The 27,457-nt window shown below is 47.7% G+C and overlaps 1 protein-coding gene across 2 annotated transcripts in view; it reads left to right on the top strand.

The window, feature by feature from the left end:
* The window catches only part of CTNNA1 (catenin alpha 1), a 116,930-nt gene extending 94,153 nt beyond the window's left edge, over positions 1 to 22,777 (top strand). For both annotated transcript variants that reach the window (XM_021544869.2, XM_021544870.3), the window contains 8 exons: positions 2,010 to 2,166; positions 7,265 to 7,465; positions 8,511 to 8,662; positions 11,328 to 11,438; positions 12,906 to 13,087; positions 13,815 to 13,920; positions 19,072 to 19,206; positions 21,643 to 22,777. In XM_021544869.2, the coding sequence (XP_021400544.1) occupies positions 2,010 to 2,166; positions 7,265 to 7,465; positions 8,511 to 8,662; positions 11,328 to 11,438; positions 12,906 to 13,087; positions 13,815 to 13,920; positions 19,072 to 19,206; positions 21,643 to 21,930 (1,332 nt within the window). In that variant the 3' untranslated portion in view covers positions 21,931 to 22,777. The remainder of the gene's footprint in view (positions 1 to 2,009; positions 2,167 to 7,264; positions 7,466 to 8,510; positions 8,663 to 11,327; positions 11,439 to 12,905; positions 13,088 to 13,814; positions 13,921 to 19,071; positions 19,207 to 21,642) is intronic.
* The last annotated feature ends 4,680 nt before the right edge of the window (positions 22,778 to 27,457 follow it).

Here is a 27,457-nt window from a genome sequence, read left to right as displayed (position 1 = left end):
ACAGCTGCTGTGTCCAGACAAACATCTCGCAGGAGCCCAGGCCATATGTTCCTGCAGCATTAATGCTGCCCTGTCTCAGTGCTTACAGGATGTTTTATATCTGATATGGGCCAAGGCAGGTTGGGAAAAGCAGAGAAAATGTCCTGACCCTTGGTATCGCCTCGCCACCATCTCTGCCTCTGTAGTGACAGTTTCTTGCAGGATAGAAGTGAGAGCAGATTTCCAGAGCATTGTCTGGTTTATCTCTCCTGTTTGCAGGACACTTGTTCAGATTCATCTTCATGAAACCTTGGGTATCTAGATTTTGATTGATAGGTGGTTAATTCATTACATCCATCAGACTGGGATCAGAGGTGGCAGTGGCTAGACTGCAAATCAGGGCTCTCGAGCAGCTGAGGACGTTTGCCTATCTAAAACTTCTATTTGATTTTAAAATTCTAAATATCTTTTTTTTTTTTTTGGTGTTGCAAGGCTTTCTGGGGGCTGTCAGGACTTTCAGTTCCATGGGTGAGAGTGGCAGAGTGGCAGGGACTGTGGCTGGCAGCAGGGATATTCCAAAGGGACATCCTGACTCCTGCCAGTGCCACAGAGGTGTGACCCTGGACTGGCTGGAGGAAGGGGAGCAGCAGAGAAGCCCTTGGTGGTGGTTGGGAGAGGGACAGTGCCGTTCCTGCAAGGGTCAGAGGTGTGTTCATCCCCACGTATCCCTGAGCAGATGCTACCAGGCTCAGGTACTGCTGCTTGTGTTGGTCACTGTCACCAAACCCACAGAGCTGGGCTGGGTTTGTGACCCAGACCTGCAGCCCCAGCTCCAGAGGCAGTGTGGGGAGCAGCCCAGCCCTTCTGTGGATTTTCCTGTCACTGCTAACTCCTGCCATTCCTTGGGTGAAGCAGCCTCCTCCTCCTGCCTGATTCATTCAGTGCCCTTCCATACCTTTGATATCACCATCATTTCCATGTTTAGTGAGTTATATTTTTTTTTAAATGCTTTGTGACACTTGTAAATGAAGCAGGTAGAGAGAGTAGATTTTGGAAAAGAAGGAACATCTGGTGCTTGCATGTTTTGGTCGACAAGTTTGTGAAATTAATACGGTCCTAAAGTGGAGAAGAAAAATGACACCTTGAAGTTGTGAGTTAATTAGCTGTGACTCTCAGGTGCTTGGGAGCAGGGCTGGGATTGTCACATTCCGACTGCAAATGGCTCCTCGCACCTGGCACCTTTCCAGATCATTCTCCTGCAGCAAGAGCAGGACCAGGCTGTTGAGATTTGGTTTCTCCCCACATTCAAAGAGCTTTTGTGGTTGTTTAAATGACCAATTAATGGACACAGTGTAAGCTCTGTGACCCAGCAGCACCTGTAGCATTTGTTCTGCTAAGAAAAACTAGGATCTGGTGTAAATTCTGGTTTTGGGGTTTGAAGAAAATTAGGAGAGGATATTCAGAAGAAGCATCTCCTTTTCCCTGGCTTATCTGGCTTGCTTACAGCCACAGCAGAAATCAGAAGTCATTAAAACAATTACTGGCAAGATCCAAATTAAAGCTTCAAGGAAAAGTGATAAATCAAAATTTATCTAAAATTTGGTATTTGCATATTGTTTCTACTTCAGTCTGTATAAGATTAATCCTTTTTTTGACCTTTTTACTGAGGTTTTGGCAAGTAGCAAATGCAGCCTTGAGTGTACTAAATGTCATCCTGTCTAAAATACTTAACAACGCAGCCTGCTCTGGGAAAGCAACACCTTGTTACCACGAACTGCTAAAGACAGGTGAAACCAGCTCTTGTGAAAACTTGCCAAGAGATTTTGCTTCTAATAAGTATCCATAATAAATGTGGAAGCAGGTATGAGTTGGATGTGAGAGCAACAAAATTAAACACTTCTGTGTTTAAACATCAAGTTCCTCAAAACTTATTAAACTTCCTTTGTCTGCTGCTGAGTTCATTGGATAAACACACAAGAGGTAATAATTTTGTTGGGATATGTTTTTAAAAATCCAGAGGTGTTTTACAGGTCATCAATGCTGCACTGGCTCTGGCTGCTAAACCCCAAAGCAAACTGGCTCAGGAGAACATGGATCTGTTCAAGGAGCAGTGGGAGAGGCAAGTCCGTGTGCTGACAGATGCTGTGGATGACATCACTTCCATCGATGACTTCCTGGCTGTGTCAGGTAATCAGGGCTCCAGCCTGAGAGATAATCATCCTCCTAAAAGAGCTTAGTCCTGGAAAGGGGTGGTTTGGACATGTGTTCTGGAGTCTGTGAGGCTTTTGGAAGGGATGGCGTTGTCACATCTCACCTGGGATCACTTTGTGCCCAGCAAGGTGTGGAAGTACAGCAGGAGATCTGGTTTCAAGGAGAAGACACTTTCTGTCCCAAGGTTTGGAATTGCTGGCTGAACTAAGGATGAATTGCCATTTAGCTGCTGTAGACAAGCCTCACCAGTAACTCAGGGGGAAATAGAACATGTTTATGTCAGAGGTAGGAACTAGCAGAAAAAATTATCCCTCAGGTCACCTTAGACTGCCATGTAAACAAAACTGAATATCAAACCGTGGTTGTACAAGTTAATTAAAATAAAACTGTTCATACCATGTCAGCTTTAGTAAAGTTTTAGGAGTTCTTTAAAGAGATTGGATCATTATAATAGATTAATAATTACATTTGGCAAAGTACTTGCCAAGGTAATCCATTTTATCAGCATCTTGATAAAGATCCACTATCAGCTAATGTGACCTAAAAATAATGGGGGCATTTTTATTTCCACATCCTTTAATTGTGCTCTAGTCAGAGGACATGGAGATGCAACCATGTGAATTGTGTCTGCAGTAGTGTTCACAAATCACCAGTGCAAGCTGGGATTCTAATTTCCATAGTGCAAGCAGGTTTGGGCATCTGAAGTGACCTAAAACCTCCAGTTGTAAAGAGTGATTTCACAGGAAGATGTGTGGAGTCAGAAGACCAGGTGAACATAGATAGAAAATGTAGATGAGACATTAAGGTCCTGAATTAAGAGATCATATTTTTTTTTTATTTTTAAGAAAAACCAAAGAAAAGCCCAAGTGGTGTTCCTGTGATGAGTCACCTGCATTGTCATACACACTGTATGGTGGCTCCCTGGGCTCTCAATAAAATTCCTTTTTGCAATGAATGAGCATAAACTTCTTGGGCAGTTCAGTGTCCAAGCTCGTTGTATCTGTGTGTGCTCACTGGGCAGCAGCAGCTGGAGGAGCCTGGATTGGGGAAATCTGTGCAGAGGGAATTGTGTGCTGAAGTTCAAGGCTCCACTTGAAGCTTTCCCACAAGTGTACAAACATGTGAGAAGGAAAAGCTGGGTGTCCATACAAACACGGCCTGTGTGGAGCTGCCAAAATCACTTTCCTTGTCCAGGTTTAGCACCACAAGACTCAAGTGAGTTGTGGGCAGGACAACCCCATCTTCTGCAGGGATGCAGGTTAGAACAGAACTGGGGGTTTTGGCTAAATGACCAAATCTGTTGCATGGCTGTACTCTCAGGAGCTTGGCAGTAAGCAGAGGTTTCTTTCCTGGGGTGGTGGCACATTGACTCATGAGAGTTCACCTCAAGTGAGTGCTCACCACCCAAAATGGAGCCAAGGAAATGTAGTTTGAGACAACTCCAGATATTCAAGTACATTCAGTAATTATTTATATCTCTGTGTTATTGAAGACATGGTAGAAAAATATTAAAGCAATAAATACTCTTTTAAACATTATTTGTTTGAACTTTGATAAATGTTTTCCATATAATGCCACAACTCCAATTCATCTGCTTGAAGTCTGAACTTCTCTTTGGATTAAGTCATAGTGGGTATGATTTATATCAAGTGCTGTTTGGGGTTATTAGGATGTTTGTATCAGTTACTAACTGGGATGTAAGCAGAATTTAAAGGAGTTCTTGTGAGTGCATGAGTGTGTGCATATATAAATATGTATGTAAGCCATCCCACATCCCTACTGTGTGGTGTGCTGAAGTAAAGGCTTCACCATTCAGCTCATGCCGCAGAATTGTATCAATCATCCACAAGTAAAGGCTTGATGAAAGAGATGCTGGGTTTAGGTAACAGCAGAACATCATGGAAGAAGGATGCACCAGTGCACAGTGCTGCAGGTGAGCTTGCAGGTGACAGCACTTTCACAGGTACAGCAGCAGAAGGGCCCTGTTGCGTTAGGGCAGGGTCTGGGGGAGGCTCACTGTCAGGGTGGGAGGTGGATGGCACAGGAGCCCTGTACCCTAGAGATGTCTGTGTGCTTCCAGCCATGAGTGATGTGCAGCTCAGGGAGCTCCAGCATCAGAGGTGCTATCTCCTGAACAGCCCTTGACAGATTTTTCTCATTTAAGCTGGTGTTAGTTCTTCTTTTGACCACTAAACTGCTGGCACCTCTATCATCCTGTGCAAAGATTCACAGCTGAAGTGTGCTCCCTGTGAAGAACCTCCTTGTTTTGCACTGTCTCCTGTTTGCTTCATTTGATGCCCCTACTTGTACTAAAAATGGTGAAGAGGTTTTTTTTCCCCGTTCTGTCTCTTCATGTTGTTTGTAAACGTGCAGAGTTCTGCCATGCACTTGGTCAGTCATTGCTTCCCTGACTGCACAGTCTCTGCCTGTTTCATTATTCCTCATTTCAAAGCTCTCCTGTACCTTCTGTAATTCTTATCACTCTTACCAGTACCTTCCCAAAGCACTCTGGGTGTGTTGGTGTGCCCACTATCTCTGTTCTTTAGAGCAGTTGCTGATAGCACCATGTAATTGTCAAATTCAATGTTCTGAAATTACCTCAATCTCCTTTGAAACCCTCTTAAAAAACCATTCCATTTGCTGCCTTCTGTTCCTCTGCTGCTGACATAGGTTTATGCCACAGATTGCCCATCTCAGTGGAACTGTTTTTTTTCTGAAGAGCCTCCCAGTGAATAGTGCCAGGATGAACACTGTATTTGCAGGAATGTGAAGTCCCCAGTTTGTTCCATGTGCTGCCTGGCCTGGCTCCTGCAGTGCCCTTTGGCAGCAGAGGTTCAGCATGGAAATGGTTCTAAGACTTTCCACAGGAGGTGCAGCAGAGAAACACAGTTATATTTATGAATCTGTGGCTTCAACTCCCGATTGTTGCTCCTTAATTTTGATCTCCTGTAGCCCTCAGACTCCCTCACAGACTGCTGGGGTTGTTTGGAAAAGCATTGCTTCATCCCTTTAAAGTGGAGGTGGGTGGAGATGGAAGGTGTTTGGTGGGCGTGGATTGAGGATTGACATTTGTGGATGATTTTTTATTCTGTAGCTTTTCACAGGTTAATATATTTCCTTGTTTAGTCTAAAAATCATTTCTATGGAAAAAATGCTTTTCCTTTTACCTTGTTGCCCAACCACACCATTTTCCCTGTAGCTATTTTGGTGGGACAAGATCCCTTTGCTGTTGCCTGTGCTGTGTGGTGTTGCTGTGGGAAGTTTCTCCTGCTCAGCAGGAGGACAGTGGGGTTTGGATGTGGGACAGCCTTCTCCCATCCCCAGAGGTGCTGGTGGGGAACCCATGCTCTGTGTGCCCGTAGGATGGGAGCACTGGGTGTATTTACAAGGACTCAGCACAGTGTCAGATCTTATCTGTTATCATCCAGCTGGAGAATATCTCCAGAGCAGATAGACCTGACAGTCTTGCACTTCCCTGGGCCCTTTGCAAGCTGCCCTGTGGGTTATCTCCCTCTAGAAGGGACTTTCTGTTACTTCACATCTGCAAAAGGCATTAAATGATCAGCAGACATTTAAATATTCACCTTCATTTTGTCCATGCCTTTTATTAAAGTTCGGATAATCCAAAGAGGCTTTTAAATGGTCTGTGGCTTAATGTATTAGTTTAGGAATTGAAGCAATAAACAGTCTATGTTTTGGCCTGGCGCCAAAGCTTTTTCTTTGGGCTCCTGCAGTTCCCAGGGCTGTCTCTTCTTTAAATACCCTCTGTGCTCACTGTGGCTCCTGTGCTGCTCACTGACTTGGCAAATCACTAATGAACCTGCTCTTTGCTCTCTCAGGGCCACATTCTGCCCTCAGCTGAACTTGCTCAGGCTGAGTTGCTTCAGAGGGATTTCACAAGTGTAATTTTTGCCCAGGTTACTTACTGAAGTATTGCAATATTGCACCTGGCTGTGTTAATTTTATGTAAATCAGGCATAACTTCCCACAGCAATCCTTTCAGGCAGTTTCTCCAAATCCTCTCCCAGCCAACACCGTGAGCTTCTTGTCTTTATAAACTCTTGCAAAATAGCTCTTTTACTACCTGCAGAGGGAATAAAAGCCACTTGCATGGGTTGGCAGTGTAGAAAGATTAAGTCAGTGGTAATTAACACTGGAAACTATTTTAAGTGACAGAGGAGAAATGTTTCCAAGTTGGTTTCTTACCCAGCAGCCCAAATGCTGGTGTTGGATGATGATACTGAAACATTAGTCCTGGTACATTAAAGAGTTCTCTAGCAGAGTTTGGAAGTCTATAATAATAGTTTGGGAGATCTTAAGGGTAAGGGTAGGTTTCCCCAAATAAAGATCCCAATTTCTTTAGGCATCTTCAGAAATCTCTTAGAGGGTTTTTCCCATTTTGGGCTTCTTGGACTCGATGATCTTTACAAAACCAGAAAATATATATTTAAAAAGCTAATTGCAAACAGAGGTCTTGCCTTTATTTTTTTTTTTGTTTGTTTTCTGAACAGTCAGTGAGTGTTGTGTGGCTGGAATGCTTTCCACATTATTCACTGCATACATGACGTGTCTCAGATGGGAGTGGGCAACTCACAGTGTAATGTGCTCCAATGGAATGTGTGTGGCGGTAGGAAAACACTGGAGGAAGCTGGAAACTGCACCAAGAGTCTTGGAGTGTTGAGGGGAGTAGGTGTGGTGCTGGGGAGTTGCCCATCACCCCACGTGCACTGGCAGGGGAGTGGTTTGCAGGTATTTGAAATAAGGGCTGGGGCAATCCAGGAGAGAAATATGGAAAGAAACCAGGGGAGAGCTTAGAATTACTCAGCTTTCCTGTTGGTAAAATGAAGTACAAACAGGGCAGGATGTTTGGAGGCCAGCTGGTGAATGGATTGGTGTTTTTTTGACACCTCCTGTGGAAGCACAGCTCTTTGCTTGTTGTAGTGACCTTCACATTAATGCCTGACAGCATCTCCATGGAGCTTCTATAGAGCAGGTCCCACCCTGAGCAATTGCCGTGCTGATGACTGCGACAGAAAAGACATTGCCATCTAAATCCTCCTTCTTTTACCTCCAGAGAATCACATTTTAGAAGATGTAAACAAATGCGTCATCGCTCTCCAAGAAAAAGACGTGGATGGCTTAGACCGCACGGCCGGCGCGATCCGGGGCCGCGCTGCCCGGGTCATTCACGTGGTCACCTCGGAGATGGACAACTACGAACCCGGAGTGTACACTGAGAAGGTGCTGGAAGCAACCAAGTTACTGTCCAACACAGGTAAGGGTCGCTCACTCCCAGGAGCCCTGAATTGCTGTTGCCTGAAAGCCTGTGGGCAGCTGGGTACCCGTGTACCTGTGAAATCTGTTAAAGACTCAATTTGCTGTAATGCAAATTAGTGGGAGTTGTTGGCAAAACTGTTGCAAAGTGAGAAGTGTGATTTTGCTGTGTTGACTGGCTCAAAGCTCAGCTGTGCACAAGGTGTCCCTGAGTGTGCTCGCTGTCATGGACTGGGCTGTGGGAAGCAAAAACACCGGGAATGAGTCCCAGATGTGAGTGAAGACTTGGAAGTTGTGCTGTGCTCATCTTGGAGTATTGAACCAGGCTCTGCAGCTGTTCAGGGTCCAGAAGGAAGATCACATTCCCCCAGCAGAATAAATTTAGGGTAATAATTAGGGTAAATTTTGTAAAGTATCTTTACAGCTGCTGGAAGAGCATTAAAGGTTGTAATGCCCCACACACAAACACCTAATCAGGGTGTTCCCTGTGAACTACTGGTGACATCCATAAGGGTGAGGGGTGATTCTGGCTGTTTCAGTGCTAGCTACTCGTTTCTGGTTTTGCTTTAATTATTTTGATGAGGAATCAAGGGTGACACTGAAGAAACAGCAGACTCTAACTGGTTCTGGCATGTTCTTCCTGGGGCACCATGACTCACTGAAATGCAGCACTGCAACCTGCCCCCTTCCAGTGCTTCTTAAACTTGAGTTTCCTGATGGTAGCATGACTTTTTTTTCCCCCCAAAAAAAATTATGTAAATCTGCAGGGAACATCAAACAAACAATTAATATTTTATCCCATAGTTTCTAAGAGCTTCCCCAGGTGTTTTCTCCTTGTCCATTAGAAGGGTCTGTCCAAGGGGAAAACACTGAAGAGCAGCAGTGTAAGCAGTAACAGAGCTGGATTAAGACTTCACCACCTGTACCAAATGTTGTGATTTCAATGGAAGGACTGCACGGCTTCCAGGACAGTTAAGAGCAAGGCAGGAGTGGGAAGCAGAGAGTGGCTCGGGGTGGGACTGACCAGCTTTGTGCTCTGGGTGCAGTCATGCCGCGCTTCACGGAGCAAGTGGAGGCTGCGGTGGAAGCGCTGAGCTCCGACCCTGCCCAGCCCATGGACGAGAACGAGTTCATCGACGCCTCCCGGCTGGTGTACGACGGCATCCGCGACATCAGGAAAGCCGTGCTGATGATCCGGGTGAGCGCAGCTTCCCCGACAGCTTTCCCCGCCTCTGTTCCTCTGACAGCCGTCAGCGTAATGGAGAGCAGACAGGAGAAAATTTTCATTTAGCTCCTATTAACATTCAGAGTCTTAAAATGTGCTAATCGCTGTGGAGCACTTGAGCAGTGCCTTTGGATTCAGATTCATTAACCAGATCTGAGCATCGATGATGGCCAGAGTTGTGTTGCTAAATACCCTTCATACATCTTTTGTAATCTCATGGTAATGCCTGGCTCGTTAATGTGCTAAAATCAGTGACCTTTCAGTTAACAACAGCAAATTAATTCAGAACTATAGATGCTTGTTGATGGTTTGAGAGCTTAGAAATAAAACCTAATGGCTCTTCATTAAGTAAATTTTGAGAATTAATGTTAGTTAGTCAAAAGGAAGCTGAGATGAGTTCAGTCTGTAGTTCCTAGAGCATGTAATTTGTTAATTGGTTAACCTGGGTAAACAGGGGCAGCTCACAGAGGCCTTGACTCCTGTGTGCTTGCAGTGGGTGTGACTTGAGAGCTCTAATTTCTGATAGACCAGACACAGAAGCACACAGTTGGTTGAAGGGATGCAGAAAAGGATGCTTCTGGTTGCAGCTGATCCATGGACCTATTTCTTGGATCTTACTGGGGCAAAAATGGGCAGGAGCCAGAGATAAGGAAGACAAATATAGGGGTTTTATTCCTTTTTATTTTTTCTTTTCCTTGTATTCCTTTGAATCTCAGAAACTGCCTTGGTCTTTCAGACTGGTGACCATGGCAGATGCAGCTTGTTAGTCAGTAAATCAAGAATGTACAGCCCCTGAAGATATGCGATTACAGTAACCATTGCAATGGCATCTTCCATGTTTGCTACTTAAAGCAAAGAATCAGATGAGAACCCAGAAGAAAAGCTGACAACCACACCTGTGCTTTCCATGGAATTTTTTTCAGACAAGCTCAGGATTTATAGACAGCCAGTAGTAGTTGAGGATATCAAAGCCTTCCTGCTATGCAGACAGAGGGTGTGATTCCCCCCTTGCTGAAGCCCTTGTTACTCAGGACAGGGGGCTGGACTGCCACTCCCAATGGGCAGCAATTACCCAGGCTGGCAGTGCCAGGAATGCTGATGTTTGCCCTGTGCCACCCTCCAGGGCCAGGGAGCCACAGCTCCACTGCCAGCAGCCAACAGCAGCTCCCTGGCCACACAGCAGCCACCTAGAAGGAAGTTAAAATGTTAGCACTTGTCATCCAGAGAGTTTATTTTGGGATAAAAGAGCCATCCCAATGGGGATCCCAGGGCTCTCCAGGGCTTGGTGTAACCCTGCTCACAGGGGCTCATTCACTTCAGCTTTGTCCAGAGGCTGTTGTTCCTTACAGGGAACAGCAGGAGAAGCCACTGCACACCTCCTCTTTGTGTTTATGCAGGGTATTTTCAAAACTACCATCTCACTTTATCTGTATTTATTGAAGAGAAGCTCTTTCCCCATTCCTGCTGCCCAGGCTGGTCACTCCAGAGGAGTTTCTGCCCTTGGTGGCACTTGAAAGGCAGAGTTACAATTTGTGTGTCCCTGGGCTTTGGGAGGGATGGGCAGAGGGGAGTCACAGACAAATCATGTACAGCAGAACTGTTTTCTTTATGCTTTTTCTGTTTTTAAAAAAATATTGATACACTGAGCTGCTTTTTAGTGTGTGTCTCTCTGTTGATTTGGGGATATACCCTGTTCTCCAGGGCCTGGAGAGGAGGCTGAAATACCCAAAGTCTTGATTGTCACCCTACTCACCTTTGCTTTTTGGCAATTATTTTGCAGGTCCATCTCTATTTTCACTGTATCACAAAGTGTCTGTAGTGGAAGACAGGTCTGTGAAATTCAAAGCATAGGAAAAAAATCTAAAGAACAGGGACTTTATTTGCATCTTATCTGTTAATCACAATTTATTACATCTTTCAGTGAAGTTCTTTCTTGACCCAGCTCTGGAGAATTGTCGTGAAGTGCCACTTTAGCAAAGATGTAGTATTTTGACAAACATGCTGTTTAAACTTGATAGGCTTTATAAAAAGTTTGCCAGCTACAGACTGGCAGTAGCAAAAATAAATCCTAGGCAAGCAGGAACTAGGTCAGATGTGTTTAGCCTACAGCATAAAAGCTGGCCCTTACTAGCTGAAATTTTTCAGCTTTTCCCGAGGGATAAGGATAAACTTTGAGATATTTTATCTGTTGTTAATTTTGTCAATGCTTTGATTCATAATTGTGCTGAAGACACTCTGTGCTTCTGAACCAGCCCTTAGAGCTGTGTGTAATTCCAGTTTCAGAATCTCCAATGAAGCTTTTACATTTAATCAACTTGCAAAAGCACTGTTCGTTTTGCAAGAACTTTTTTCTGTCTTTCAGACGCTGAGTGCATTAATGTCCTAACAAATCTCAGCTGTTTAGTTACTGCTGTGTGATTCTGGGGATCCCTGTGGTGTTTAACAGGAGCAGTCAAGCACATAAAATCACACGTGTTCAGAGCTGGATCCAGTCCCTATATTTACCTTTTTGTTGAAAACATGGAATAATTTTTACCTCCACTGATTCCCATTCTCTCTGCTTGAAAAATAATATTCTTGTTGGTTTTCAGAGCCGTGAAATCTATAGTTTGACTCTGCTTGAATGCTTTCTCCTCAGACTCCTGAAGAGCTGGATGATTCTGACTTTGAGACTGAGGATTTCGATGTCCGAAGCAGAACCAGCATCCAGACTGAGGATGATCAGCTCATTGCTGGACAGAGTGCAAGGGTAAGGCACAGACCTCAGCATTATCAGAGTCAGACCTGCCTTCAAGACACACTTCAGCTTGCTTTGAAAACCCAGGTTAAATTTGGGAGGGTGATGATAAAAATTGCTGGATCAGAAATCTGGCATTCTTTGTTTCCAGCATTCTTCTGAAAAGGAGCTTGAGTGAAATGCAGTTGGTCTGATGGATGTGAGAAACATCAGTGTTTTATTTTGGGTATTCTGAAAGATCAAAATCCTTTTAGGACCAAGAAATTACATCACGTTTTGATATCACAGACACAGTAGTTGGGTCAGCTTCTGCAGGGATGTGCAGGGCAGATAACTCCATTGGATTAATGTTATTTTCAACAGATAAACATTAACTTTATGAGAAAAAAATCTTTCCAAAATGTCTCCTCAAACACATGCTGGTGTGTGTTTGGTCACTGAGCATTTATCAAGACAACATTGAGAGGAACTTAGAAATGAAATAATTTCAACTAACTGCATTTCCTGTGACTCAAAAATTAAAGCATTGATAGGCAATATATAATCATTAAGAGGTGAAACCCTAAAATCAGTGCATTGAAAGAAGACCAGGCCTTACCTATTGCTTTTCTTTGACACGGCCCCTCTGGATCGATAACAATTTACACTCTTGGGAAGGTGCCATGGCAGATTTTTTTGTGGAGGCTCTTCCTGCCAGGCAAGAAGTAGCCAGACCATATTTATCAAACGTGGGCCAGGTTGGCTTGGGAATTGCACCAGCTGGGAATATTTTTATGATCCCCTCCCTTGCACAAGCACTTTCTACGCCTGGACCCTCACCCCCTTGTATTTAAATGCAGACATTGCTCATTTACCTCTTAGCACAGCTGCTGCCAGAGGTTTTTTAGTACCAAAGGCTCCTTTTTGCCTGCTCCTGGAAGCCTCTGTGCTCCCAGTATTTATGAAGGCAAGGCCATGGAGTCTTACACAGGCTATAAACCCAGTCTGAGAGATTTTATTTGGGAGTAAGCACATACTCTTTATTTTCACTTACTCTTTCCTCAGCAGACATGTTTCAAAAGAGTACAGCTAGCTTTTTGCAGGGAAGAGACTGGTAATATTTCTTATTATCCTCAATACCCAAGTGGAACTTAATTTTAAAACGTTGATATTTTCTGTAAAAGACAAGTTCTCCTTCTTCATGCAGTTTTATTTTGAGGGATGGCAATATGTGGCAAATTTGTTTGGAGTCTTAACAGCTTTATCATGCAAAGGCCCATATTTTAAGTGTCAACTTGTCTTTCTGGGCACTTTTTCTTAAAAAAGAGTATAAACTTTGTTTCAAAATGGAAGCAAATGGCTCTGTAAAGTCTCTAGGTAGAGGATTGCTATTAAAGTTTTATCCCACATCTACATGACTGAAATTGGTTATTAGTGAAATGTTCCAAAAAGCCTCTACAAGGCAGCAGGAGGCCATGGGAGAAAACTCTTCTCTTCCAGGCTATCATGGCTCAGCTCCCTCAAGAGCAGAAAGCCAAGATTGCTGAGCAGGTCGCCAGCTTCCAGGAGGAAAAGAGTAAATTGGATGCTGAAGTGTCAAAATGGGACGACAGTGGCAATGACATCATTGTCCTGGCCAAACAGATGTGTATGATCATGATGGAGATGACAGACTTCACCAGGTGAGGCTTTTTCATTTGTGCTCACTCCGAGCTGCCTGGGCTGCTGGGGCTTTCAATGAGACACGGTGCAAATTCTCCTAAGAGTCTCATTTCTTATAATTTCTTTTAAATGGTGCCCTGTTCCAGCTGCATATTAACTGGGGAGATGCATTATTGTGCAGTGGTTGGGTGGTAATAACTGTTTAAATTGATCTACAGATACACAGCAGTTATTGCCTGTCTTTCTTCCTTTCTTTCTTAAGGGTGATTCTTGTCCCCAGGAATATATATATATTTGCTCAGTTCTTTACAGCATTAAATTCTATGGGCTTCTCAATATTGCCATACTGCAGAAATAGTTCCTAGTACAGTTATTTGCAGAGGAAAGAGGGTTTTTGATGCCTTTTGAAATTAATTTACCAGATTTTATATAACACTGTTTTTTAAACTTCATGTTCCATTCCATAAAAATTGCAAATCTGTCTTCTAAAATGTTATCTCTTATCATCATTAAACTGCTCAAAGCAGTAAAATTTAAGATGTTTTTATTCCTAGATTTAAGCTAAATGTGGGGAAGAGCTGAAAGGGGGTAACTCTTGAAAATGAAGGTGCTGTAATGGCTGCTCCTGCCTTTTCCTGCCCTTTGGGTGAGGAGTCACTGCCAGCACAGTGTGGAACAGAAAAGGGACATAGAATTCACTGCTGTGGTTTCCTGGTGGTAGGAGGGAGCATTTGCTCTGTTTTGCAGGGGCAAAGGTCCTCTGAAGAACACCTCAGATGTGATCAGTGCAGCCAAGAAGATCGCAGAGGCCGGGTCCAGGATGGACAAGCTGGGCCGGACCATTGCTGACCACGTAAGTCACAGTCCTGGAGCCTCCTCCTGGAGCACCAAGGAGCAAGAGATCTTTCAGTACTGCAGGCATGATGAACAGATGAAAATGTGCTTGCTTTTGGGGTGTTTTAATTGATTTTCCGGATCTGCTGCTAGAAAATTCTGTTCTTTCTGTTCTTTCTAGCTGCTCTCCTGCCTCCCTGAGCAGTGACACAGCAGCTCCTTGGCTGGAATCAGACACTTTGTGCCAGCCCTGCTTCAGGTCACGTAGAGCCAGGGCAATGCCAGTGCTGAGCTGGACCCAGGCTGGGCTCACCTCACACCCAGAGCACTCCTGGTGCTTCCCAAAGCACAGACTGCAGGGACAGCACCTGCACAACAGCACCTGGCCCATTGCACAACCTTTGGTTTGGGGCAGCTTTTTAAGATGAACAATTTCCACAGACTGAGTGGGGAGGGTGTCAAAGCTCTCTGGTGTTTTTTCCTGTCCAGTCAGAGCTGATGAAGGCTTGGAGCAAGGCCTGCAGTGACCCGAGCGTGGCTGTGCTGTCCCAGTGTTGGGAAGGAATTCTTACAGGACTGAACGAGCTTGGCCAGCTCAGGGATTTATGCAATGCCTGTCCTGAACCACTTAGAAACTGGGCCAAGCAAGAGCACCTTTGGCCACAGCCCACACCCAAATAGCAGGGAAACATCAACAGTAGTAATAATATTCCACCTTCGAGAGAGACTCTGAAATGCAGGGAGGTTAAGTCTGAGATCATGGGCTAAACTTTGTTTTCTCCAGTGGTCACTCACTTTCCAGACCTTTTCAGGATGGAAATTTGTAGTGCAAGGTTTCAACTGTAATAGGTGTCACTTTGAAAGTAAATCATTGCAGTGAAGGACTCTCTCTTAATGTTGCCTTCAGAGGTGCTTGTCTACACGCTCCTTTATTAATGATGCAGAGAGAAATGTTCAATGGGGAGATAAATTTGATAAGTGTTTTTTCAAATGGCTTTCCTTGCTACAGTATTTTGACAGCCTTGTTTCTGCAAGAACCAGGTGTGCTGCTGGTGTAGGTAAATGAAGCAAGGAGCAGTTTGTGTTCGAGATCTCAGGGGAACTTGAGCTGAAGGTTTACAATACCTTTTTCTTTTTTTTTTTTTTTTTTTTAATTCACATATTTTATACAAAAATGGTATATGGTTTTCTGTACTAAGCCATTTCAAAATACAAAAGAAAACTACTTTTAGTAGCAGCAAGGTCCTTAAAAATGTAACAGATATTAAGCATGTGTTTGAAGAGAAATATGAGCAGCACTGTACAGTTAGTCATTTTGACAAGAATATAGCTTTTTCCTGACTCCATACTCTGCTAATACTTTGAGCCTGCATATTTCATTAGATGTGCTTCCATACCCTTTAGAAATGTGTTAATGTGGAGCAGTGTGACAGCTACAGAGCAGGGACAGCTCCGAGCACTGGTTCCTGCTGTCCCTGCTCCTGGCTGGGAGCACAGAGGGGCTGTGTCCTGTGTGCTGGGTGACACCAGAGCTGTGACCCCTTGTGTCAGTGTGCCAGCAGCTCCCAGCTCTGCCATCAGGCCCTTCTGCAGCACATTCCTCTGGAGCTCCAAGAGCTGCTGTCCCAGGAATTCCCTGTCTGTTGGGAAGAGTTCTGCCATCAGCTGCAGGTTCTCCCCGAGGTTTCCATCCCTCACTCCAAGCAGCTGCTGCTTGCTGGGAACAGGGGAATATGAAGCAGCTATGAGCACAGCACAGATGACAGTGATTTGCAGCAAGGGTTCTCTCTATTATTTATTTTTTGAATGTCAAAGCACCTACAAAGCCAAAGGAACTTTCTATTCCTTTTTTCCTTTCATAGCAGTGGGAGGCCGAGGTTCCATCAGCTCTGATCATCCACTGAGAAGCAGCTGGGGGTGAGGGTAGGGGTTGCCCCACTTCCCAGTAAAAGGCTCCAGCAGCCTCGTGCTGGGGAGACTGGTCCCTGGCTGGGGTCTGGGGTGGGGACCCTGGGCCCAGGCTGGTGGCAGCTGCTGACACAGTGGTCAGTGCCATCCTGCCAAGGAGCTGCCTCCCCAAAACAGCTGCTGGCAGCTCCTGCTGGGCCCAGCTGGCACCCAGGGCTGAGGGACATGTTTTGGGAATTCCTGGTGCAGCAGGGCCCATTTCCAAAGGGAGAGGCAGTGGGAGGAAGAAGCTCTGGGGTTGCTGACTCTCCCCTGCAGCCGCTGGGGATGGGCTGTGTCCATCAGCACACACCACCAGGGCTCTGCTGTCTTCCCCTGCCCATTTTCTCTGCAAAAACAGAGAAAAGGGTGATTCTGCTTCTCTGAAGGCTCAGCTGGGGCAGCAGGAACTGAAATTGAGGGGTGTTTGCTGTGTCCAGGATGGAGCCTGGATTTGACCTGGAGCAGCCAGTTTAGCTTTGCCAGTAACCTTCCCTGAGTCTGTGGCAGCAGCTCAGTTTGGGGGTTTGAGAAGGTGGGGTGTCCCCCAACACGTTTATTTCCATCTGCACTGCACTCCCTGTGGGTTGTGCTGTGGGAATCCTCCCATGTCAGCTCTGCAGATGGGGGTTGTGGCTGTGGGTTAGTCCAGTAATGTCATCATTCTTAATCAGTGTTCAAACTGTTGCCTTTTGGGTTTTTTGATTTGTATCCGAGTGCTCCTGCCTAGAAAAGGACAGGGCTCCTGCACCCGCAGTGCCTTTTGTTGCTGCTCTTTTTTATCTCGTGTTACATCTCCATTTAAACCTCATCTGTCTTTGAGCTGAGTCCTCTATCCTGCCTGCAGAAATAGCACACACAGGAGAGGATCTGGCTTTCCATCTCACACCATGCTGATGTACACAGCCCAGTGATGATTCCTATTCCAGGAAGGTTTTGCTGCCTTCCTCAGCTGTTGGTGATGGTGCAGCAGCCTGCTGCCTTGAGAGTCTTTCCTTGAAGGGTTTCACAACCCCACAGAGTAGCTGGAATTGTTGAGCCATGCCTCTGACATGCTGTACTGGGCATTTGTCAGGCCTCGAGCCCCTGCAGTGCTGTGCTGCTCACTCGCTGTGTTAGATGAGCTCTTTGGGAGATGGAGAGCAGTTTCCAAAATGGTAATTTGGACTTTTCATTAGCTCTTTGGCCAGGGCTATTTGTGGACTTGCTCTTAAACATCTTGTACTGCTGACTAATATTGATTAACTTAAAAAATTAACCTGCAAGCTTTGCTGCTTTGTTAGACAGGGCTTCACAGCACTGATGGAAGCTGCATGCCCACGTTGAGAGTTGCAATCACTTTAGGTGTTCCATCATTTTCCTTGGGACTAAGAAGGTGGTTTTTTGTCTGTTGCTGGGGTCAGATGCCATAAAGCCATGCAGATCTCCCAGTGCAATGCCCCTGTGTGTGTGAGCTCTGTGTGCACATCACTGCAGCACCTGAGTTACCTCTGCTCAGCACAGAGACCACTTTGCCTTACAAAAGCCACTTGTTCTGGCCCTGGAAAAAAAACCAAATGTATGTGTTAGCTTCACTCACCTTCACTGCAGAGGAAAATGCCTGTTCTGACAGATTGAGTGCTGTTGGGAAGGAAATGCTCCATGTGAGTGGGACCCTGTTTGCACATCCCTGTGTGTGCAGCACGATCTGCTCCTCTTTTATACAAAGAAAAGAGCTTATGCTTCCATCTCATAGCTAAGGAGAGAAAGTCTGCAGGGATAACCAGGGCTCAGAGCTTGCTGTTCACAGCCAGGAGGGGACTTTTACCTTGCCCTCAAAGGGGAGGAGAAGCTGCATGCCAATGCAACAACCCTCAGCTGGAGTGAAGCATTAAGTAATGAAGTGGTGCCACATTGAAGATTAATCTTCCAGTCATGCCATGTCCATTATGAATCTTCATCAGATGGTCCATTGCACAGAATCAGGGTCTTAGGTGAAATGAGATTTTGCTGTGAACAGGGGTGTGTGAAAAAGAGCTCTTAAATCATTCTGGATGGGGTGCAGCTGTCCAGAAGGGTGGAGATTCCTGCAGGGTGTAATGCCAGGTAAATTCCACTGCTACAGCTGAAATAATGCTGGGCACAGTGCAGCCTGCCTTCGAGCAGGAGATAAGGATCGGTGGGAGTCTGATGGTGGATGCTGGGTGGGAAGGTGAGATGATGAGTGACCGTTTCCATGGAACAGGAGCTATCTGTGGGGTACAACAAGTGATGCTTGTCTGGGGTTCAGAGCAGAGCTTAAGCAGCATGGGGTGTGACCCAGTGTGCTGTAAATCACATGGATGTGAAGCTGTAGGTGTTGTGTGTGTGAGTGTGAGCATGTGGGGTGCCCGCCCATGGGGGACCTGCTGCTGGCACCCCATTGCTGCTGCTCCTAAAGGGGCTGCAGGGCTGGTGTGAGCAGCAGAACCCTTCCCACAGCCTTTTTTGTCCTACAGAGACTGCTCTGGACTGTGGCTGCTCCTCAGCTGGGCTCCCCCCTGATCTGGAAATCCAGCCTGAGCCTGGTTCATCCATGGCTCATTCTTCAGTTCTGTCCCAGAAAATGCCACCTTCCCAACGTGCACAGAAGGACTCCAGCAGAGTCTTGTGTGCAAAGCTGAAAAAGTTACCTTTCTCTTATGGATAACTGCTGCAGCAAGCACCTTAAAAATGTCATTTTGTGCCTGGTGAGGAACCTGCTTTCCCCACTGCTACAAAATAGGAGCAGAAGTCAGGAAAATCTCTGTTTGCTGCATGTAATTGAGTTGCTGTCGGGTTTATCATTTTTGAGCTTGGAATACTTAAGATTGAGGATTGAGGGAGGAATTGGTTAACCTTCTAGTTGAAGCTTGGGATTCTGGGTGTCAGACCATTGCTGCTGTGTCCTGAGCAGTACAGGAAGGACCTTTTACAGCTGACAGACCTGCTCTGAGAGGGGGTAAATAGTCCTCCTTCTCTTCATTTTCCTTCTGTTCCTCCTTCCTCCTTCCTGCTGAAGGGCAGTGGAAGGAGCCTGTGCAGTGCTGGCCCTGCTCATGGCTGCTGGGTTTTAGATGCCTCTCACGTTGCTCAGCCGTCTCAAAGCCCAGGCTCAGCAGGGAGGGCAGCACTGTCCAGCCCATCCCCTGCTCCAGGGGAGGTGCTGGAGCTGTCTGGCTCCTGCCCCAGCTGCAGAGCCCGACGTGGCCGTGTCGCCCCGCAGTGCCCGGACTCGGCGTGCAAGCAGGACCTGCTGGCCTACCTGCAGCGCATCGCGCTCTACTGCCACCAGCTCAACATCTGCAGCAAGGTGAAGGCCGAGGTGCAGAACCTGGGCGGGGAGCTCGTCGTCTCCGGGGTACGTATGGCACACGCCTGCCTCAGGCAGCTTTGCTCCCCCAGGAAAGGATCATTCCATGCTGAGCTTTTGTGTTAAACACCTCGGAATAGAGACTGGAGATGCTGGAGCATTCAGAGTTCTCATGGATGCAGAGTTTGTGTTGCTGCCTCGTTGTTCTGGGGAAAAACGCTTGCTGTGAAAATAGACTTCACATTTCCTTACTCAACAGTGTTTGCAGACAGATTCACTTCACCTGTGTGTAATCTGTTTTCCAGACTGCTTTTCACTCTTAGTGAGGTTAAATCACTTTATCAGCACAGCTAACCCTGCCCCACATCTCTGCACAGCCTTGGAACATGCTGGGGTCCTGCAACGCTCCAGAGATGTTAATATCTCAGGATGGCTTTGCCCTGAAGAGTGCAGGGATTTTTAGTGGCTGCTCTGGTTTCTGACAGCTGGAAGCTGCCCCAGGCCAGCTTCCTTCTTTATTCCAGCCATTACTTTGCAAATAATTTTTTTCACTGTAGTTCATGAAATACTGCCTCCTAAAACAATTCTGTATGACAGATATTTGGGGGTAAGGAAGTGGAGCTGAATTCTTAATTTCTTCTGGCATCCTCTTCATTGTCCTGCGCAGGCACATTTGGTCACTTTTTGTGCTTTTGCCCAGCCGTGTCAGGCCTGAGGAAGGAGGTTGGAAGAAGGGACAGAATTGGCCCTGAATTGCTCCCTGAATCCTGATCAGCAAATGGAAGAAAACTTCTCACATTCTGCCATTTTGATACCACAGAATCATGGAACAGTTTGGGTTGGAAGGGACCTTAAAATTCATCCAGTGCCACCCTCTGCTATGGGCAGGGACACCTTCCACTGTCCCACACTGCCCCAAGCCCTGTCCAGCCTGACCTTGGGCACTGCCAGGGATCCAGGGGCAGCCACAGCTTCCCTGGGCATCTTCTGCCACTGATATTTTCCAGTGAAACCCTGTTTGATATTTCAGTTGCTTAAATTTAGTAGCACAGATTTCCCCCCAAAAATCAGGGAGAGCTGTAGAAGGAGAACTTTGGGGCAGCAGCAGCAGCAGCAGTCAGCAATAGATATCCCTGCAGGAGCTGAGCCCAGCTGGGAGTGGATGGGGCTGTGCTGCCCCTCCTACTGCCTTTCCAGCCCCCCCTGCTCCTTTCCAGCCTCCAGAGCAGCTCCAGGGACGTGGTGGGATGTGCTGCTGTTCATGTCCTGGGAGCTGGGAGGCTGAAGGCATGGTGCTGTCAAAGCAGATGTGTTACTGTACTCCAGGGCTTCACTGCAGTTGCTCAGTGTCTCCAGGATTTACATCCCCTCTGCCATAAATTAAGGATAGAAGAGCCTAGATCTGTAGTCTGATCTCCTGGTTTTATCCCTTCTCCTCAAGCCTGTCCACTGGGGCTGAGGGTGAGCTCCATGGGATAATCAGCCAGTCCAGAGGCACCAGCACTCTGAAAGGAAAGTTCTGTCCAGTGTTAATGCCCTGCCCATGCTCCAGAGTGTTGTGAGAGCAGAGCAGGGCCCAGGTGGGCAGAGCTGGCACCTGCAGAGTCTTGACAGTCATTCAGAAAAGCACCTCCCTGCTCTCCTGGCATTTGATGATTCCTCCTGAGGATTCATGGAAACACTCCAGCACAGTGGTTTCCAGGCTTAGGAGGGGGAGGGCAGAGCACAGGGGTATGCCAGAGGATCTCAGGTGCCATGGTGGCACTTGAGGCATGGTGTGGTAGAAGAGAGGGGACAGTGCCCCATAAAAGCCACCAGAACCAAACCCTGCCCCAGATCAAACCCCTGTCCCAGCCCATTTGGCCTTGACAAGCCGGGGGATCCTACCCAGAGCAGGACACTGGCCCCTGGAGAAGGGGGTCCCAGCTGAGGTCACCACAGCGCTCCTCCCCTCTCTTCCACCCAGGCCTGGTCTCAGCTCTTTGTCCCTGCTGTGCCCTACAGCTTTGACAAATTCATGTTTTTCCTTGTTTTGATGCTCTTGTAAATCAGGAACCAGCTGGGAAAGGGCTCCAGGCCTGGCTGGTGATGCAGTTGTGTTCCTTCCTTCCCAATACAATTTAGTATTCTAGGGCAATTTAAATATTTATTATCAGTGATTAAGATATTACTACAGCTTTATTAATCTCATTAGAGAATAAGCAACTATTAAAGCTTAGTCACAAAAGCAAAGGGCGGAATACAAATGTTGCCAATTGCCATTGATATGGAGAATGCATACAGGGGGGCAAGCCCTGTTTTTGTATTGGAGGCACAGATCAGGTTTGTAACCACTGAATATCCAAATAACAATCCTGCCTCAAACTGGGAGCCTCAGGTTTCAAAGGAAAAATATAAATGAGTTTTCAAGTGGTTTTACCTGTCGTACTCTCAGCAGAACACTGTCTGGGGGTCTGTGGTGTGTAACTCTGTGTCCCTTGGCAGGTGGACAGTGCCATGTCCCTGATCCAGGCAGCCAAGAACCTGATGAACGCCGTGGTGCAGACGGTCAAGGCCTCCTACGTGGCGTCCACCAAGTACCAGAAGTCCCAGGGCATGGCCTCCCTCAACCTCCCGGCCGTCTCCTGGAAGATGAAGGCTCCGGAGAAGAAACCCCTGGTCAAGAGGGAGAAACAGGACGAGACCCAGACGAAAATCAAGAGGGCATCCCAGAAGAAGCACGTGAACCCCGTGCAGGCCCTCAGCGAGTTCAAGGCCATGGAGAGTATCTAGAGGAGAGCTCTGGCTCGGGTGTACTTTTCTCTAGCCCACCACTGCTACTTCCAGAACTCTACTTTTAATACCCTAAGGATTTTTCAAAAATTTACTATTCCTCCAAATGTATTTACTTAATATAATTTTGATAACTTTGTTTAGATTACCTGGGGAGATACTTAAATTTCTAAGTCCTATCAGTATATCTTCAGCCTGCAGAAGTGTGGTAATTTAGATGGCTTTTAGTTTACAGGGGTGGATTTCTAGCTGGAAACTTTTTTATAATTTTGCTTTAAATGAAATATTCTATAACCAAAGAGGATTTTACAGTAACACTAACAGTTAACACTAATATTGGATCATGCTACTCAGAGACACAGTTTTTCATGGTGATCAAGAGAGAAAAATTAGATTTTTTACTCAAAAAAATGAATTATAAAGTATGTGTGTGATAGTGTATCTCTGCTGTGGGGGTGGAGAAGGGAGCAAGCTCAGAGGAGTTTGAAATTGCAGCAGGCAGTGGCTGTGTGAGCACAGCTGGAAAACAGCTGGAAAAACGCTACACCCGTGCTTGGGCCGGGCTTTGGTGAGGCTCGTGTTCAGAATTGGGCTCGGTGGTGCCCTGGGGCCGTGCTGCTGCTTTTCCTGGGCTGCCCCGGAGCCCTCCGGGGGTTCCCTTGTGCTCCTGGCACCGCTCCCTCCGGAGGGGCTCCGCTGCCGGGGGAGCTCCCGGGGCCGATCCCCGCGGAAACCTCCCCCGGTGTGGGCGGCAGATCGCTCTCCGGGACACGGACGGAATTGTAATGCCTGGTTACAAATTACTAATGTATTTTGCTGCGGGACACTAATAAAGTTGCTTTTCCCAGCTGGTGCATTGTGGTACTGTGAATGGAGCGGGCCCAGCCCGCCCATCGCCCCCCCTCGCCATTCAGATGCAAATCAGCTTTGTGCTCATTCCTCATAATTGCTCTGCATCCCGCCTTGGGCTTCCAGAGGCACCCAGGAAATCGTGTTTGCTCAGGCTGCAATTTAGACTGTACATTATTTGTGATAACTATAGCTACAAGGTATAATTTCGCTGTCTTATTTAAATTTTATGAATTTCACTGTGTTTCACATGTCCCAGTCGAATCGAGTGCAGGGAAGCGGTGCCGGCACGGGGCAGCACCGCGGTGCCTCTTCCTGTGGAGCTGGAAAAGCCTGGGCTGGAGTCTGTGTCTAAAATGCAGCTCCATTTTAGAGCTGAACCTTGGCACTGAAACGTTATAATTTTATTTATCTCAATCAGCTCATGATTTACTGTATTAAGGTTATTGCTGTCATGTTACTGTAATGCTGATCATAATTAAGCTAAATAGTTTTTGAGATATTTTTGCCAAATGTATTATGTTTTCAAGCATTTTAGCCTCTTGAGTACAGCTATTAAACAGTGGAATGATAGGCTATTTTCATACACCCTTAACATGTAAACAGGCTTGGAGGGAGAGCTGTGCTCCACTGCCATTTGGGGGTTAACAGGCTGTAGGTCTTCTTTTAGAGATAATTATTAACTGAATTTATACAATATGGGTTTTTTTTTCTTCTGCTCTTGTCTTAAAGGTGACATTCCCTGGGCTGTTTAGGGACTACATCCAGTGCCTCCCCCAATACAATCTATTAATGAGCTTTTAAAAATAACCTTTATTAAGATGTGCAGACAAATTTACACTTATTTATCTTTTAAATACATGTTAGTTTAATTTATGCTACAACCATTGAGCATCAAGAAATTAAAAGTGGTTCCCCTGGTGAGAGCTACAGCCCCAGGAGGTGCAGGAGCAGCAGGAACGCGATAGGGACAGGAGGCCAAAAAACCTGAACTCATTTTTGTACCCAAGAATTGCTCCTTTGGGAATTGCGTTTGGGTTTGGAGCAGAGAAGGGCATCGAGGTGAATCATTATTGGTGTAGCACTTAATTGCTGCGTTCAGAAGTGCAGCAGCAGCGACTGGAGGGGAGAAAACGCCTCTCCCCGTAGAAGAGGGGGGATTTTGCGTCACGAAATCCCAATTTCAGTAGCTGGGATGTGGTGGTGACACCGCGGCTGGGGAGCGGCGGATCCGGGGCCAGAGCGGGGCAGGGCAGGGCAGTTCCTCATCCCGGAGCGACCCCGGGCCCGGGCCCGGTGCCTCCGGCCCCTCCGGGCTGCTCAGCACCAGCCCAAGGCCCAGGCGGCTCAGGAGTTCGAAACCCAGAGGCGCCGATCCCGTGTCAGGGGATTCCAGCCCTGCGCGCGAAAGAGGCGCTGGAGCAGCGCTCGGCGAGGGGGTCCGGCCGCCAGCGAAGCTGTGACTTTATTAGGGAGCCAATTGGAGGGAATTACAGTAATTACTGCTCCGGGTAATTAAGCGCCGGGAAGGGCTCGTGCCGTCGCTCTCGCTGCCGGAGCACGATGCTCGGCTCGGGAGGGAGCGGGCGGGCGGGGAGAGCTCCGGGGCCGCTTCAGCCGCTTCCCCGGCGGGGAGCGAGGAGCAAACCCCACCTTCCCAATTCCCTGCCCTCCGTGGAGATGGGGGGACGCGCCGTGGCTTTGGGCAGGGAAGGGCTGTGCGAGTTTCCTGCCCGCCAGCTCCCCACGGCTGCTCCCCTCGGAGCATACGCCGGAGTACTTGCTGGAGTGGTTTTGGGGTTTTGTTTTTGATTTTTGGGGGGTTTTTTTGTTGTTTTGGTTTGTTTTGGGGGGGATTTTTGTTTGGTTTGTTTTGGGTTTAGTTTTTTTGTTGTTGTTTTGGTTTGATTCTGGGTTTTTTTTCGTGATTTGAAGATACTTGGGGGGTTTTTTTGGAGGTTTTCTTTTTGCAGTGTAGTGGGACAGCAGCTTTGCTGGGTCTGTGCCAGAACTCGGCAGACCTGGCAGTGCAGGGATCTCAGAAGATGAACCCACATTATCTTCTAAAGTGTATTAGTGAAACCACATTAAATCCTCAGGAGATAAGTCTTATTCCAGATTTCAAGTGCTCTTAATTCAATTCCGCGGTGAATGGAGCCACGTTGAATTTATGCCGCTTTAATTGTGTGTGAAGTTTCCGTGCCACGATTTAATGGCCGTTAATGAGCGCCTTTCCCACTCCGAGCTCTGAGCTCTCCCTGCTCCCAGCGCCTTTGGGGATGTGTCGGGAGCGGGACAGAAGAGGGGAGAGGGGCACCCCGAGCTGTGTTTGCTTGCAAGGCTGCTGGGTCCAAACCAGGTCACGGCAGCCAAACCTCAAACACAAAACTGAGGAGAGAGCAGAGGGTGGGGAGGCGCGAGTGCGTTCAAACCCCCAACAAATGGGTGAGAAAAGGAAAAATCCATTAAGGCACATCAGCTGCTCCAGTGGGCTCAGGCCAGCCTGTGCTGCGGATGGTGGGGGCTGGGGAGTGTCCCAGGGAGACACAGCCCGTGGGCTCTGCTCTGAGCCGCTCCTTCCTAAAGGCCGCCAGGATTTGGGGAGCTCAGGCTGGGCCAGCGCGTCCCTCCTGATGCTCTTGTGGGTGCAAGGAGGAGGAGCGGGAGCTGGTCCTGGCCTTGGCTCCTGTGAGTGCAGCGCTTAATGCTTGAGCCCCTCCTGAAGCTGGAGGAATGGGGGGACCCTGTTAGCTCCAAAATTCAGGATGGAAATGCCCATCCCACCTCCCAGACCTGCACTGGGAGGGGTCCGATCAGCCCTACCCAAGGTTTCCATTGCTCCAGGACCTCCCAGCCCTGGGGCCCCTCCAGCCCTGCCTTGCTCGGTGCCTGCAGGAATTTGGGGGATTCCCAGTACAGTGGGGCTGCCTCTGCACAGGGGCTGGACTGGCTCAGCCCTGGCCCTGACCTTGTCCCTGCCGGAGCAGGGCCAGGCAGCTGCAGCAGCCTTGTCATTACCCCAGGCTGCGGACCAGCAGCGCCGTTTGGGACACAGAGCTGTCATTAGTGGGGACACCAGCCTGGGCTGCCATCTGTGGCAGGGAAAGCAGCCCAGGGCTTGCCTGCACTTCCCTGTCACCCTCTGGGGACACATGGCCATGCACATGGAGGAAGAATGCCCCACTTTGGCTGCAGCCCCCAAGGCTGAGCCTTGGCCACGGCTGCCCATGGTGCAGCTCTTGGTGCCCTCTGAGGTTCCATTGCTGTCACCACCTCCATGTGCCACTGCCCAGCTGCACTGCCAGTGTTTGGACATGACCCCTGAGACCTGCAGGAGCTGCAGAGAGGAGGTGGCCACAGTCCAGGGGTTCCCTCTGGCCACCCTTCCTTGGGCTCCTGCAGACCGACCCTCCTGCAGAGCCTGGAGCCCTTTGGGCAGGGGGACACAGGGTGTGGGTGTGGGGTCCCTGACACCAGCACTGCCCAGGACCTCACACAGCCTCTGCCCCAGGAGTGCCCTGCCAGGGCCCAGTGCCTCAGGAGCAGCACTGCCAGGAAATTATTTGTTACAATTTTTTGGCCTCCTTTGAGTGCTGCTCATCCTTGGCTGTGTCACTCTGCCCGTGTGCGGGAAACAGCCCGGGGGGGTCACCGGACCAGCACTTCCTGATGCCATCCCAGGCCACAGGGGCCATCCCAGGGCTGGCACTGAGTGGCACTGACCAAGAGGCACCACTTGCTCCCTCCTGAGCTGCCCTGGAAGCCCATAGGCCCCTTTCCATCCCCGGGGCCAGCACAGGCATCCCCAGTGAGCCCCTGTTCAAAAACTTGCCAGGTTTAAGACTTTTAGGAAGAGTGAGTGAAGTTTTGGCTTTGGGGTTGGACAGGGAGGGCTGCTAGTGGTTTTCTCCTTGGCTGATTCCCTAAGGAGGTGTTACACAATCCCCACCTTAAATCCAGCTCTGACACAGTGACAAAGCTAGGCAGGGCCTGAGAAATCCCTGTGCTGATCCCCTCCAGTTCTGCTGGATCCCTGATTGGCCTGGCATCACTCGAGGCTCAGGTTTCCAGCAGAAAAGCCCCTTCCCATCCTTGTCCTGACTGTTACTATCAGATATATATATTTTTTTTTTTAAACCTACAAAGTAAAGCCTTGGCAAGGCTGGCTAAGAAATGCATTTCAGATAAAAATAGGGAAAAAAAACTAATGCCAGCAAAACAGCCTGAAACCCCAAAAAGAGAAAGATCAAAAAAAGAATAAATTGTTATAATCAGCCCTGCTACTTAACAGTGACAAATGATACACTACAAGGGAGCCACAAATACTTGAGCACTAAGCCCAGCGTTTGCAGGGTCACAGAGGGGTATGGATCTGTTGGCATTTGTGCCCATCCCTGGTGGTGGCAGAGCCCTGCAAGGGCTGGGGGATGGAAGGGACCAGCTGGGCCCTGCAGGCCTGGAGGAAGTGCAGGGATTCAAACATCCCCTCCTGGGAGTGACACAAGCACGGCCTCCACAGGAACACCGCTTGTTCCCTTTCTGCAACTCCCAAATTCCCCAGCTGAGCCCCCAGCTTGTTCCCTCCACTGTGCTCCTCCATTCTTCCAGCAGTATGCCATAAAAACAAGACACTCCCCACAGCCCAATATATTTTAATAACGACATTGGCACACAGTGC

Source organism: Lonchura striata, chromosome 15 (assembly GCF_046129695.1).
Source record: "Lonchura striata isolate bLonStr1 chromosome 15, bLonStr1.mat, whole genome shotgun sequence".
In the NCBI taxonomy this organism is placed as follows: Eukaryota; Metazoa; Chordata; class Aves; order Passeriformes; family Estrildidae; genus Lonchura; species Lonchura striata.
The sequence above is the reverse complement of the archived record's forward strand: the minus strand, read 5'-3'. Positions and strand labels throughout refer to the sequence as shown.